Genomic DNA, 16925 nt, shown 5'->3' with positions numbered 1-16925 from the left:
CTTCATAAGTTAATGTGAGGGCAGCTTTGCTGTTCTTTCCAGGATGAACCTCCAGAGGTCAATGGAAGAGCTAAGATTTGATTCAGCAACAAACCCCTCACAGCCTTTAATATATTTACGCTCACATCTTCATCAAATTGGGAAAGGTTATTTCCAGGCACACGGTTATCTGTTTTGTTAGAAGACCAAATGTTCTGTGATAACTTTAGGGAATGGTGAAACCTCTAATATTTGGTTCTAGATCAGTCTCAGGAATGAGAAAGGTATGCTCAACTCCTCTCAAATAAGGCTCCTATTTAAAATATAATATAAAAATGGATGAAAATCAAATATGACTTTAAATCTCAACTAACTAATGGACAGGTAAATAAACCTTACCATTTTCTTTCTACATAAACACTAAACATACAGGAAGAACATAGATTATTTCTTTTTGCAGAGAAAATTTTGGATTTCGACCAGAAAAATCATATGATGGTTTGAATACATAGGATTTCAGTTCACAGAGGTGTAAAGGAAGAAGCAAAAAAAGTTTTGTATAAATATTGGTCCATTCACTATTGGCATATCAACTGGCTCATTTGTAATTTCACTTTCGAAGATACACTAACATGAGAAAAAGAAAGTGGTCTGTCCAATTTTTTTTTTTTTTTTTTTTTTTTTTTTTTTTTGTGGTACGCGGGCCTCTCACTGCTGTGGCCCCTCCCGTTGTGGAGCACAGGCTCCGGACACGCAGGCCCAGCGGCCATGGCTCACGGGCCCAGCCGCTCCGCGGCATGTGGGATCTTCCTGGACCGGGGCACGAACCCGTGTCCCCTGCATCGGCAGGTGGACTCTCAACCACTGCACCACCAGGGAAGCCCTGTCCAATTTTTTAAGCCTTGAATTTATCTGCTCCCCCCTTTTTAAACATGTCATATTAAGAATCTCCTTCCAATTAAATGTATCTTTAATAAAACAGTCAAACCTTTCTTTCAGATATTCTCCTAAGAAATATCTTTAATACATTATGCATGAGTGATTTAACTCAAGACTGATGATGCTTTCCTTAGGTGCTTTCTAAAATGAGGCAACCCATCACAGTATTAGGAATCAATGTTTCCACTAGCAGTCCAGTCCCCTGCCACAGGACTATGGATGCCATCTGGTTTGCAAAGCCTGACTGCATCCCCTGATTATATCTTTAGCTTCCTTCACTGCCGTGCCTGCCAGGTGAGCCGCCAACCGCTGCAAAGGCGAGGCCTGGTGGGGTCATTCCTAATAAGCTAGCGTGTGAATACTAATCAGTGCTGGGGAAGCAGAGGTCACCCCAGCCTGCCTGTTGGCAGGTAGCGATGTGCTCTGTGGCAGATGGCAGGCATTATCGACTCTCCACAAAGGCCTAGAAGAGAAATAAGCACCAGGGCTGAATGATAGAGTTATTGAGATTCTGAGCAAGATGCAAGCAGATGTGATGTTTGCCAGTACCCACCGTAAACAATATGCCAGCAGAATTTTTAAAAAGAGCATGTGTGTACAAACATGAAACAGAACTCATTTGAGAAATGTTAACACCTTTTTCCTCTTTAACCACGTGTGCACCAAACTTAAGCAACTGCAATTAATGATCTCTCTTGGGACATCCAGCCCAGGGACACATGGTCTCTGAAACCTACAGCTTCTAATGACATCAGGAAACACTTGCAAAGACAGAAATACCTTTGCTAAACTCAGAATCAAGTAATTGTTAAAATTAAAAAATACTAAATAGACTGAGGTCACTCTGAACATATATTTGATGGCTAGTCCCAACCCAGAGTGCCAAAGCCAACCTGTTGTTTTGTGTTCCATTATCTTCAGCTGATGAAGATGAAACCTCCAAATCAAATCATTCTGGAATATTGTCAAAATCATGAAAAATACTTACATTACCAAAATCACAGAAATGACAAAATTCAGCAAACATGTGCCACAGTTACAGATACTTTGGTAGAAAGAAAAGAGAGTAAAAATAGTTCTTCTTTTGGGGAAAGAAAAGTCATTAAGTGTGCATGAAAAGTGGATAGAAGGGACAGGCCCAGCTCTTAGATGAAAAACATGAACCAACTCTTCAGATACTTCTTCAGATTTGTCCTACACACTGTCCTGGGATATGTTGGCTATATAGAGTTAAATAGAAGTTATCACTTTATTTGGGAATAAGGAAACCATAAGCACGTTCCCCTCCTAGAATGACAGGCCTTCTAAAAGGATGTAGCAACAGGGCAATCCAAATCCTTTCTCAGGAAGCCTCAACGATAAACAGCCACTTGAGATAAATGGTAATAAGGGCATTTAACTCAACAATATATTTTTCCCTTTTTCCTACATTATGCAAAACTCTGAAAAAGTTGAGCATTGAGTACAGCATAAAATGAAAAGAGCTGAAATTCTGTGCTTTGTGAGAAAAAAAAAAAGGCAACCAAAAAGCAGTTTATCCAGATGCTTTCTTTTCTCTATGTAAGTTTAAGTTGCATGTGTGTGTATAGACTTGGCATTCCGACTCCTAATGACTGTAGCAATCTTTAAAAATCCATTTAAATTAAGGTAATGAGCTTTTCTTATATGAGTCTTACCTGGTTAGGTTCATATACCATCAGTCTGTTCTGATATTGTGCCGTGTTAGTTACTCCACCTGTAATGGATTAACACCTGTTAGGCTTTCATGAATAAGAAATGGGATATTCCAACATGAGAATGAGATACAATTAAAGGAAAATTAGCTACTGCTGAGGGTCTGTTTGTATACCCTCATGGTGAACCCAGGACATAATTAAGAAGCTTATTGTTGAAGCAGTTGCATTTTCAAGAAACATTTCAGAAGCGATCCAGCTGAGAGCAAGCAACAAGTATGCTGAGATTTCCAGGAGGCCCCCAATTTTGTCAAGCTGCCCTGCATGGCCAGAATGAAGGGCAAAGTACAGTGAGGGAGTGGGAGCAAGCACAGCACACTTAGACAAATCTCTATACAGTTTATGCCAGGGGCAGAGTTATAAGGAAAAGTCTTGTCCTTCGCTACCTTGGTAATTTTACAGCTCTAGTCTTATGTGCACTAACATAGTGATATCTTGATGTCTCTCTGGAAGACCCATATCTAAGAAAAGACATTACTTATCAAAAGAGATCTAGAGCCAGTGCTGTCCAACAGAATATAATAAGTACTACAAACAGGAGTTACATATGCCATTTTAAACTTCTCAGGGGTCACATTAAACAGTAGTCCTCCCTTATCTGTGGGGGACACATTCCAAGGCCTGCCGTAGATGCCTTAAAGTGTGGATAGTACCAAACAATATATATTTTCTTGTTTTTCCTATACATATACACCTATGATAAAGTTTAATGTATAAATTAGGCACAGTAAGAGATTAACAACAATAACTAATAATGAATTTGAACAATTATAACCATGTACTCTAACAGAAGTTATGTAAATGTGGTCTCTCTCTCAAAATACCTTACTGTATTGTACTCCTCCTTCTTCTGGTGATGATGTAGATGATAACTTACTTGATGAGATGAAGTGAGGGGAATGACATAAGCATTGTGACATATCATCAGGTGACTTACTGACCTTCTGACACTATGTCAGAGGGAGGATCATCTGCTTCAGGTGACCCTGGGACATCGAGCCGTGATGATGTCAATGGATAAATGTCAAAAGCAGACCATGTCAATGGTTGGGGATCTGGAGCACGATGGGGTGGAATGGCACGAGATTTCATCATGCTATTCAGGACAGTGCACAATTTAAAACTTCTGAACTGTTTACTTAGGGAATTTTCCATTTAATATTTTCAGACCATGTTTGATTGTGGGTAACTGAAACCACAGAAAGCAAAACTGCAGATAAGGGTGAACTGCTGTGTAGCCAAAATATTACCATTTCAACATAAAATTAATATAAAAAATTATTGAAGTATTTTATATTCTTTTTTTCATACTGAGTCCTCAAAGTCCTGTGCGTTTTTGACTCAGAACAAGTCAATCTTGATTAGCCACGTTTCAAGTGCTCAATAAGGTAATGAGCCTTTCTTATATGAGTCTTACCTGGTTACCAGCTACCATATTGGACAGCACAGATCTAGACTAGGGCAGTGCAGCTGCTGTCATCCTCAACTTTTTTGAAGCCCTCTTGACAATAGCTTAGATCCAAAAGACTTGAGACCTTCTGCTAGATCAAGAACCACTAAAATCCTATCACAATTCTATCTAAGATTCTCCCATTTGTCCTCATACTTCTTTTCACGTTTGAGGTGTACACTGAGCCCTGTAAAACCCAGAAATTATTGATTCTACTTTAATTTTTACAACCAAATGGAAAAACTATAAAACAACACATAAAAGAGCACAGTGAGAAAATAACACTAGTAGATATTAAATATTAGGTAGTAAAATAACAGAAATATGAGAACCCCCCCAAAAAAATCTATCTTTAGAAATATTGCCCTATACAGAGTTCTAGATGCTAGCATAAAATGAATAACATTCTTATTTTAATAAGTATCACAAAGAAGCAACTCATTTTGCAATAAAGATCTAAAATTGAGCCAAACTGTAAGTTTCCTAGGGAAATTTTTTGATTTTAAAAAATGTGTACTGGGGCAGAATCAAGAAAGCAGAGTAGGAAGATCCTGAGCTTACCTCCTCTCACAAACACACCAAAACGATAACTACAAATCTCTGAGAATGACCTGAAGACTAGCAGAACAGATTTTCTGCAACTAAGGATATTGAGACGAGAAGTAGGGGCACAGATGTAGCCTAGTCAGAACCCACACATGGGGTACAGCAACCACAAGTGGGAGGGATATCACAACCACAGTGGTGGTCGCCCCTGATGAGCAAGGGGTCTGAGCCACACACTGGGATTCCCATCCCAGAGGACCTGCACCAGGAAACAAGCCCCAATAATGTGCAGCTTTGAAAACCAGTGAGGATTATATTCAGGAGAGCCAGAGGGATGTGGGAAACTGAGACTGCTCTTGAAGGACTTGGACACAAACTCACTCATTCCAAGTCCCAGTGCAAAGGCAGCAGCTTGAAAAGTACCTGGGTCATATGAGAAGAAGATCCACTGACTAATTTTAGGGTATGTGCCAGAGGAGCAACAATCTGGTGGAAATTTCTCTAGGGACAGTAGTGCTGGCAGGCATCTTTTTACTTTCCTTCCACCTAGCTGGCCCTGCACAGGTGGGCACCATTTTTGTCACACTCAGTCAACCTAACTAATACCATCCAGCCTGCCCCAGCGTCCCTTGAGGATCAGCCCTGCCCAACCGGCCTGTCTCAGCTGGCCCCTCCAAGGCAGCTCCTGCCTCACCCTATCAAGTGAGCTGCTCCAGCCAGCAATGACCGGTTTCTCACCAAGGTATCTGCCACACTGGAGACCAGTCCCATAAACAGTGCACCTGTAACAGTCATGGCCAGGCCTTGCAGCCACTCATGCTGGGGGCCAGCCCCACCCACCAGCACACATGCACCAATCACAGCCCAAACAAAACAGGAAGTCACAGGTATCCCACACAGGGGAAACCCCTAGAGTGCCTGGCTCTGTTAAGCAGGGGAGATTGCACCACTGGGCCCCATAGGACACCTACATAAGGCCACTCTTTCAAACGCAGAGACCTAGCTGATAAACCTAATACAAAGAAACAACCACAGAGAGTTAGGCAAAATGAAGAGACAAATAAATACCTTCCAAACAAAAGAACAAGACAGATCCTCAGAAAAAGAACTAAACAATATGGAGATAAGCAAATTACCAGATAAAGAGTTCAAAGGAATAGCCAAAATGATGCTCACCAAACTCAGGAGAAGAACAGAGGAACACAATGAGAACTTTCAACAAAGAGATAGAAAATGTAAAACAGAACCAATCAGAACTGAAGAATACAATAACTGAAATGAAAAATACACCAGAGGGAATCAACAGCAGATGCAGAAGAATGGATCAACCATCTGGAAGACAGGGTAGTGGAAATCATCCAATCAGAACACCAAAAAGAAAAAAGAGTTTAAAAAAATGCGGATAGTTGAAGGGACCTCTGGAACAACATCAAACTTACTTAAATTCGCAACAAAGGGGTCCCAGAAGGAGAAAAGAGAGAGATGGGGACAGGAAACCTATTTGACAAAATAATGGTTAAAAAACTTCCCTAATCTGATGAAGGAAACAGACATCCAAGTGCATGAAGCACAGAGTCCCAAAAAAGATGAAACCAAAGAGACCCACACCAAGACACATTACAATTAAAATGTCAAAAGTTAAAGATAAAGAGAAGATATTAAAAGCAGCAAGAGGAAAACAACTCGTTACTTACAAGGGAATGCCCATAAGATAAGGAGCTGAGTTTTCAGCAGAAAATTTATAGTCCAGAAGGAATTGGCATAATATATTCAAATTACTGAAAGAAAAAAAACTTACAACCAAGAAGACACTACCTGGCAAGTTTATCTTTCAGAATTGAAGTAGTACCTTTCAGAACTGAAAAGTTTACTACACACATAAAAGCTAAAGGAGTTCATCACCACTAAACCAACATTACAAGAAATGTTAAGGGAACTTCTTCAAGCAAAAAAGAAAAGGCCATAACTAGAAACAAGAAAATTATGAAAGAAAAAATATCACTGGTAAAACCAAACATACAGTAAAGGTGGATAAGAACCACCTACAAAGCTAGTATGAAGGTTAAAAGACAAAAGTAGTAAAATCATCTATATCTAAAATAATTAGGGCTTCCCTGGTGGTGCAGTGGTTGAGAGTCCGCCTGCCGATGCAGGGCACACGGGTTCGTGCCCCGGTCTGGGAAGATCCCACATGCCACAGAGCGGCTGGGCCTGTGAGCCATGGCTGCTGAGCCTGCGCGTCCCGAGCCTGTGCTCCACAATGGGAGAGGCCACAACAGTGAGAGGCCCGCGTACCACAAAAAAATAAATAAATAAAATAATTAGTTAAGTTATACACAAAATAAAAAGATGTAAAATATAACATCAAAAACATAAAAAGGGGAGGATGGACAAAAATGCAGTGCTTTTAGAATGCACTCAAACTTAAGTGACCATTAATTTAAAATAAACACCTATATACATAGATTGTTACTATAAGAACCTCATGGTAACCAAAAACCAAAAACCTATAACAAATACACAAAAAATAAAAAGAAAGGAAAGCAAACATATTACTAAAGAAAGTCACAAGGGAAGAGAACAAGAGAAGAAGAAAGAAGAGGGAAGAACTATAAAAACAACCAGAAAAAAATTAGCAAAATAGCGATAAGTGCATACCTATCAATAATCACTTCAAATGTAAATAGACTAAGTGATCCAATCAAAAGACAGGGTAACTGAATGGATAAAAAAACAAGATATATATACATACACACACACACTACCTATAGGAGAATCACTCCAGATCTAAAGACAAACACAGACTAAAAGTGAAGGGATAGAATAACATACTCCATGTAAATGGAAATGAAAAGAAAATTGGGATAGCAATACTTATATCATACAAAAAAATAGACTTTAAAACAAAGACTGCAACAAGAGACAAAAAAAGGTGTTATGTAATAATAAAGGCATCAATCCAACAAGAGGATATGACACAAATATTTATGCACCCAACATAGAAGCAACTAAATACATAAAGCAAATATTAACATACATGAAGGAGATATTGACAGTAATACAATAGTAGGGGACTTTAACACCACACTTGCATCAATGGATAGATGATCTAGACAGAAAATCAGTAAGGAAATATTGCCCTTAAATGACACGTTAGGCCATACAGCCTTAAAAGATATATAGAACGTTTCATCCAAAACCAGCAGAATACACATTCTTTTCAAGTGCACATGGATCATTCTTCAGGATAAATCACGTTAGTCCACAAAAGTCTCAATAAATTTAAGGAGACTGAAATCATTATCAACCTACTTTTCAGTATGAAACTAGAAATCAAATATAAGAAGAAAACTGGAAAAAACACAAACATGCAATAGATGAAGAAAAAGAATTTGACAAAATTCAACATCAATTTATGTTAAACACTCTTACAACAGAGTGGGTATGGAGGGAATATACCTCACCTTAAAACGACCCCATATGACAAACCCACGGCTAACATAATACTCCAAGGTAAAAAGCTGAAATATTTTCCTCTAAGATCAGGGAGAAGATAAGGATGCCCACTCTTGCCACTGTTATTTAACACAGTATTAGAAATACTAGCGCTAGCAGCGAGAGAGAGAGAGAGAGAGAGAGAGAGAGGAGGCATTCAAATTGGAAAGGAATAGGTAAAACTGTCACTATTTTCAGATGACACGATACTTATATACAGAAAACCTTAAAGGCTCCAACCAAAAGACTATTAGAACTAATAAATGACTTCAGTAAATTTGCAGGATACAAAATTCACATACATAAATCTTCTGCATCTATGTACACTAATAACAAACAACCAGAAAAAGAAATTTAAAAAATCCCATTTTCAACTGCATCAAAAAGAATAAAATACTTAGGAATAAATTGAACCAAGGAGGAAAACACCTGTATTTCTGATAACTATAAGATACTGATGAAAGAAAATGAAGATAACACAAATAAATGGAAAGACATACCATACTTACTCACAGATTAGAAGAATTAATATTGTTAAAATGTCCACACTACCCAAAGCAATCTACAGATTCAATGCAATCCCTATCCAAATACCAATGGTGACTCCCTCTTGTGAGAGCACCAGAATCACAACTAACTGCTGAACAATCATTGACAGGAAGACACTGGAACTCACCAAAAAAGATACCCCACATCCAAAGACAAAGGAGAAGCTGCAATGAGACAGTAGGAGAGACAAAATCACAATAATATCAAATCCCATAAATGCTGGCTGGGTGACTCACAAACTGGAGAACACTTATACCACAGAAGTCCACCCACTGGAGTGAAGGTTCTGAGCCCCACATCAGGCTTCCCAACCTGGGGGGTCCAGCAATGGAGGAGGAATTGCAAGAGAATCAGACTTTGAAGGCTAGTGGGATTTGATTGCAGGACTTCGACAGGACTGCGGGAAACAAAGTCTCCACTCTTGGAGAGCACACACAAACTAGTGTGTGCATCAGGACCCAGGGAAAGGAGCAGTGACACCAGAGGAGACTGAACCAGAACTACCTGCTAGTGTTGGAAGGTCTCCTGCAGAGGCAGGAGTAGCTGTGTCTGACCATGGGGATACGGACACTGGCAGAAGAAGTTCTGGGAGGTACTCCTTGGCATGAGCCCTCCCAGATTCCACCATTAGCCCCACCAAAGAGCTGGGTAGTTTCCAGTGCTGGGTCACCTCAGGCCAAACAACCAGGAAGGAGGGAAGCCAGTCCCACCCATCAGCAGACAAGCAGATTAAAGTTTTACTGAGCTCTGCCCACCAGAGCAACAGCCAGCTCTACCCACCACCAGTCCCCCCCATCAGGAAACTTGCACAAGCCTCTTAGATAGCTTCATCCACCAGAGGGCAGACAGCAGAAGCAAGATGAACTACAATTCTGCAGCCTGGGGAAGGAAAACCACATTCACAGAAAGATAGACAAAATGAAAAGGCAGAGGGCTATGTACCAGATAAAGGAACAAGAGAAAACCCAAGAAAAACAACTAAATGAAGTGGAGATAGGCAACCTTCCAGAAAAAGAATTCAGAATAATGACAGTGAAGTGATTCAGGACCTAGGAAAAAGAATGGAGGCAAAGATTGAGAAGATGCAAGACATGTTCAACAAAGACCTAGAAGAATTAAAGAACAAACACCTAGAAGAATTAAAGAACAAACAAATGGATATGAACAAAACAATAACTGAAATGAAAAATACACTAGAATGAATCGATAGCAGAATAACTGAGGCAGAAGAACGGATAAGTGACCTGGAAGACAGAATGGTGATATTCACTGCTGCGGAACAGAATAAAGAAAAAAAAAAAGAATGAGGGGCTTCCCTGGTGGCGCAGTGGTTGAGAGTCCGCCTGCTGATGCAGGGGACACGGGTTCGCGCCCTGGTCTGGGAAGATCCCACATGCCGCGGAGCGGCTGGGCCCATGAGCCATGGCCACTGAGCCTGCGCGTCCGGAGCCTGTGCTCCGCAACGGGAGAGGCCACAACAGTGAGAGGCTCACGTACAACAACAACAACAAAAAAAAAGAAACGAAATGAAGACAGCCTAAGAGACCTCTGGGACAACATTAAATGCAACAACATTTGCATTATAGGGGTCCCAGAAGGAGAAGAGAGAGGGAAAGGACCCGAGAAAATATTTGAAGAGATTATAGTCGAAAACTTCCCTAACATGGGAAAGGAAGTAGCCACCCAAGTCCAGGAAGCACCAAGAGTCCCATACAGGATAAACCCAAGGAGAAACACGCTGAGACACACAGTAATCAAACTGACAAAAATTAAAGACAAAGAAAAATTATTGAAAGCAACAAGGAAAAAATGACAAAAAAATATACAAGGGAACTCCCATAAGGTTAACAGCTTTTTTCTCACGAGAAACTCTATAAGCCAGAAGGCAGTTGCATGATATATTTAAAGTGATGAAAGGGAAGAACATACAACCAAGATTACTCTACCCAGCAAGGATCTCATTCAGATTCAAGAGAGAAATCAAAAGCTTTACAGACAAGCAAAAGCCAAGAGAATTCAGCACCACCAAACCAGCTCTACAACAAATGCTAAAGGAACTTCTCTAAGTGGGTAACACAAGAGAAGAAAAGGACCTACAAAAACAAACCCATAACAAGTAAGAAAATGGTAAAAGGATCATACATATCGATAATTACCTTAAACGTGAATGGATTAAATGCTCCAACCAAAAGACACAGGCTCACTGAATGGATACAAAAACAAGACCCATATATATGCTGTCTACAAGAGACCCACTTCAGACCTAGGGACACATACAGACTGAAAGTGAGAGGATGGAAAAAGATATTCCATACAAATGGAAATCAAAAGAGAGCTGGAGGAGCAATACTCATATCACATAAAATAGACTTTAAAATAAAGAATGTTACAAGAGACAAGGACGGACACTACATAATGATAAAGCGATCTATCCAAGGAGAAGATATAACAATTATAAAAATATAAGGCAACTGCTAACAGCTATGAAAGAGGAAATTGACAGTAACTCAATCATAGTGGGGGACTTTAACACCTCACTTACACCAATGGACAGATCATCCAGACAGAAAATTAATAAGGAAACACAAGCTTTAAATGACACAATGCACCAGATAGATCTAATTGACATTTACAAGACATTCCATCCAAAAACAGCAGATTAAACTTTCTTCTCAAGTGTACGTGGAACATTCTCCAGGATAGATTACATCTTGGATCACAAATCAAGACTCGGTAAATTTAAGAAAATTGAGGTCATATCAAGCATCTTCTCAGACCACAACCCTATGAGATTAGAAATCAATTACAGGGAAAAAAGCATAAAAAAATATGAACACACGGAGGCTAAACAATACGTTATTAAATAACCAAGAGATCACTGAAGAAATCAAAGAGGAAATCAAAAAATAACTAGAGACAAATTATGATGAAAACGGGATGATCCAAAACCTATGGGCTGCAGCAAAAGCAGTTCTAAGAGGGAACTTTATAGCAATAGAAGCCTACCTCAAGAAACAAGAAAAATCTCAAATAAACAATCTAACCTTACAACACCCAAAGGAACTAGAGAAAGAAAAACAAACAAAACTAAAAATTACTAGAACGAAAGAAATCATAAAGATCAGAGCAGAAATAAATGAATTAGAAACAAAGAAAACAACAGCAAAGGTCAATAAAACTAAAAGCTGGTTCTTTGAGAAGATAAACAAAATTGATAAACCTTTAGCCAGACTCATCAATAAAAAGAGGGAGAGGACTGAAATCAATAAAATTAGAATGAAAAAGGAGCAGTTATAGTGGACACTGCAGATATACAAAGCATCCTAAGACACTACTACAAGCAACTCTATGCCAATAAAATGGACAACCTGGAAGAAATGGAAGAACTCTTAGAAAGGTATAACCTTCAACACTGAACCAGGAAGAAGTAGAAAATATGAACAGACCTATCACAACTAATGAAATTGAAACTGTGATTAAATATCTTCCAACAAACAAAAGTCCAGGACCAGATAGCTTCATAGGTGAATTCTATCAAACATTTAGAGAAGAGCTAATACCCATCCTTCTCAAACTCTTCCAAAAATTTTCAGAGGAAGGAACACTCCTCTGCAAACTCATTCTATGAGGCCACCACCACCCTGATACCAAAACCAAACAAAGATACTACAAAAAAAGAAAATTACAGACCAATATCACTGATGAATATAGATACAAAAATCCTCAACAAAATACTAGCAAACAGAATCCAACAACACAGTAAAAGGATCATACACCATGATCAAGTGGGATTTATCCCAGCAATACAAGGATTCTTCAATATATGCAAATCAATCAGTGTGATACACCGTATTAGAAATTGAAGAATAAAAACAATATGATCATCTCAAAAGATGCAGAAAAAAGCTTTTGACAAAATTCAACACCCATTTGTGATAAAAAACTCTACAGAAAGTAGGCATAGAGGGAACCCATCTCAACATAATAAAGGCCATATATGACAGACCCACAATAAACATCACTCTCAATGGTGAAAAACTGAAAGCATTTCCTCTAAGATCAAGACAAGGATGTCCACTCCCACCACTGTTATTCAACATAGTTTTGGAAGTCCTAACCACATCAAAGAAAGAAATAAAAGAAATAAAGGGAATACAAATTGGAAAAGAAGAAGTAAAACTGTCACTCTTTGCAGATGACATGCTACTGTACATAGAGAATCTGAAAGATGCCACCAGAAAACTACTAGAGCTAATCAATGAATTTGGTAAAGTTGCAGGATACAAAATTCATGCACAGAAATCTCTTGCATTCCTATACACTAAAAACAAAAGATCAGAAAGAGAAATTAAGGAAACAATCCCATTCACCATTGCAACAAAAAGAATAAAATACCTAGGAATAAACCCTCCTAAGGAGGTAAAAGAACTGTACTCAGCAAACTATAAGACAGTGATGAAAGAAATCAAAAATGACACAAACAGATGGAGAGATATACCATGTTCTTGGATTGGAAGAATCAATATTGTGACAATGATTCTACTACCCAAAGCAATCTACAGATTCAATGCAATCCCTATCAAATTACCAGTGGCATTTTTTACAGAAGGAGAACCAAAAATCTTAAAATTTGTATGGAGACAGAAGACACTGAATTGCCAAAGCAGTCTTTTATTTTTAAATAAATAAATTTACTTATTTATTTATTTATTTATTTATTTATTTATATTTGGCTGTGTTGGGTCTTTGTTGCTGCGCATGGGCTCTTCTCTAGTTGTGGCGAGTGGGGGGCTACTCTTCATTGCGGTGTGCAGGTTTCTCATTGCAGTAGCTTCTCTTGTTGCGGAGCCTGCAGCTCTAGGTGTGCAGCCTTCGGTAGTTGGGGCTCGCAGGCTCCAGAGTGCAGGCTCAGTAGTTGTGGTGCACAGGCTTAGTTGCTCCATGGCATGTGGGATATTTCCAGACCAGGGCTCGAACCCATGTCCCCTGCACTGGCAGGCAGATTCTCAACCACTGCTCCATCAGGGAAGCCCATCCAAAGCAGTCTTGAGGGAAAAAAATGGAGCTGGAGGAATCAGACTCCCTGACTTCAGACTATACTACAAAGCTACAGTAATCAAGACAATATGGTACTTGCACAAAAACAGAAATATAGATCAATGGAACAGAATAGAAAATCCAGAGATAAACCCACGCACCTATGGTCAACTAATCTATGACAAAGGAGGCAAGGATATACAATGGAGAAAAGACAGTCTCTTCAATAAGTGGTGCTGGGAAAACTGGACAGCTACATATAAAAGAATGAAATTAGAACACTCCCTAACACCATACACAAAAATAAACTCAAAATGGATTAGAGACCTAAATGTAAGACCAGACACTATAAAACTCTTAGAGGAAAACATATGAAGAACACTCTTTGACATAAATCACATCAAGATCTTTTTTGATCCACCTCCTAGAGTAATGGAAATTAAAACAAATGGGACCTAATGAAACTTAAAACCTTTTGCAAAGCAAAGGAAACTACAAATAAAACTAAAAGACAACCCTCAGAATGAGAGAAAATATTTGCAAACGAATCAATGGACAAAGGATTAATCTCTGAAATATATAAACAGCTCATGTAGCTCAATATTAAAAAAAAAAAAAAAACCCAATCAAAAAATGGGCAGAAGACCTAAACAGACATTTTTCTAAAGAAGACATACAGATGGCCAAGAAGCACATGAAAAGCTGCTCAACATCACTAATTATTAGAGAAATGCAAATCAAAACTACAATGAGGTATCACCTCACACTGGTTAGAATGGGTATCATCAGAAAATCTACAAACAACAAATGGTGGAGCAGGTGTGGAGAAAAGGGAACCCTCTCGCACTGTTGGTGGGAATGTAAATGGATACAGCCACTGTGGAGAACAGTATGGAGGTTCCTTAAAAAACTAAAAATAGAATTACCATATGACACAGCAATCCCACTACTGGGCATATACCCAGAGAAAACCATAATTCAAAAAGACACATGCACACCAATGTTCATTGCAGCACTATTCACAATAGCCAGGTCATGGAAGCAACCTAAATGCCCTTCAACAGACGAATGGATAAATAAGATGTGGTACATATATACAATGGAATATTACTCAGCCATAAAAAGGAACGAAACTGGGTCATATGTAGAGACGTGGATAGATCTAGAAATTGTTATACAGAATGAAGTAAGTCAGAAAGAGAAAAACAAATATCGTATATTAACGCATATATGTGGAACCTAGAAAAGTGGTACAGATGAACCGGTTTGCAGGACAGAAATAGAGACACAGATGTAGAGAACAAATGTATGGACATCAAGGGGGGAAAGTGGTGGTTGGGGTGGGGGTGAGGTGGCATGAATTGGGAGATTGGGATTGAAGCGTATACACAAATATGAATAAAATGGACAATAAGAACCTGCTGGATAAAAAAATAAAATTCAAAAGAAAGAAAGAAAAAGAAACAAAATACCAATGGCAGTTTTTATAGAACTGGAATAAATAATCCTAAAATTTGTAACAAACCACAAAAGACCCCAAATAGCCAAAGCAATCTTAAGATAGGAGAACAAAGCTGGAGGTATCACACTCCCTAATTTCAAACTGTACTACACAGCTATAGTTATCAAAACTGTATGGCACTGGCATAAAAACAGACACATAGATCAATGGAACAGAATAGAGAGTCCAGAAAGAAATCCATGCTTCTTTTGTCAGTTAATCTATCAAAAAGAAGCTAGAAATATATTTTGGGTAAAACACAGTCTCATTGATAAATGGTGTTGGTAAAATTGAACTGGTACATGCAAAAGAACGAAACTAGACCACTTTCTTATACCATACACAAAAGTAAACGCAAAGTGGATTAAAGGCTTAAATGTAAGACCTGAAACCATAAAAACTCCTAGAAGAAAACATAGGCAATACACTCTTTGATATTACTCTTAGCAATATTTTTTAATTTCCCTCTTCAGTCAATGTAAACAAAAGCCAAAAAAAAAAAAACAAATGGGACTATATCAAACTAAAAAGCTTTTTCACAGCAAGGGAAATCATCAACAAAACAAAAAGGTAGCCTCCTGAATGGGAGAAGATATTTGCAAATGATATATCCCATAAGGGGTTAATATTCAAAATATATAAATAACTCACACAACTTAATATCAAAAAATAGACAATCTGATTGAAAAATGAGCAGACGACCTGAACAGATATTTTTCTAAGGAAGAAATACAGATGGCCAACAGACACATGAAAAGATGCTCAACATCACTAATCAACAGGGAAATGAATCAAAACCACAATGAGATTTCACCTCACACATGTCAAAATGACTAGTATCAAAAAGACAAGAAATAACAAGTGTTGTCAAGGATGTAGAAAAAGGGGACTTTTGTGCACTGTTGGTGGGAATTTAGGTTGTTGCAGCCACTATGGAGAACAGTATGGAAATTCCTCAATAAATTAAAAACAGAACTACCTTACCATCCAGCAATTCCATTTCTGGGTATTTATCCAAAGAAAACGAAAACACTAATTCAAAAAGACATATGCACCCCTATGTTTATGTTCATTGCAGCATTATTTACAATAGCCAACATATGGAAGAAACCTAAGTGTCCACTGATGGACGAATGAATAAGGAATATGTGATATATGTAATGGAATATTAGCCATAAAAAAGAATGAAATCCTTATATTTGTGACAACACAGTTGGATCTAGAGGGTAGTATGCTAAGGAAAAGAGTCAGACCAAGAAAGACAAATACTGTATGATTTCACTTATATGTGGAATCTAAAAAACAAAGCAAAAGAACAAACAAAACAAAACAAACAGATTCATAGATATAGAGAACTGGTGGTCACCAGAGGGGAAAGGGGTGAAGGATTGGATGAAATAGGTGAAGGGGATTAAGAGGTACAAAATTCCAGTTATAAAATAAATAAGTCATGGGGATGTAATGTACAGTATAGGGAATACAGCCAACAATACTGCAATAACTTTGTATGTTGACAGACGGTTACTAAACTTACCATGGTGCTCATGGTAATGTATATAAATGTTGAAACAATATGTTGTAAAACCTGAAGTTACCATAGTATTATATGTCAAATGTACTTCAACTAGAAAACTAAAATTAAAAAATGAAAAAGAACTTTAAAATGTGTACTATTATAATATTGACCAAGGTGGCC

At 38.3% G+C, this 16925-nt stretch overlaps 1 protein-coding gene across 9 annotated transcripts in view; it reads right to left on the bottom strand.

Moving 5' to 3' along the window:
* The window catches only part of KLHL32 (kelch like family member 32), a 235391-nt gene that overhangs the window by 34634 nt on the left and 183832 nt on the right, over positions 1–16925 (bottom strand). For all 9 annotated transcript variants that reach the window (XM_067011495.1, XM_067011502.1, XM_067011496.1 and 6 more), the window contains one exon: positions 2595–2653. In XM_067011495.1, the coding sequence (XP_066867596.1) occupies positions 2595–2653 (59 nt within the window). The remainder of the gene's footprint in view (positions 1–2594; positions 2654–16925) is intronic.

Source organism: Kogia breviceps, chromosome 13, assembly GCF_026419965.1.
Source record: "Kogia breviceps isolate mKogBre1 chromosome 13, mKogBre1 haplotype 1, whole genome shotgun sequence".
Taxonomy (NCBI): Eukaryota; Metazoa; Chordata; class Mammalia; order Artiodactyla; family Physeteridae; genus Kogia; species Kogia breviceps.
The sequence above is the reverse complement of the archived record's forward strand: the minus strand, read 5'-3'. Positions and strand labels throughout refer to the sequence as shown.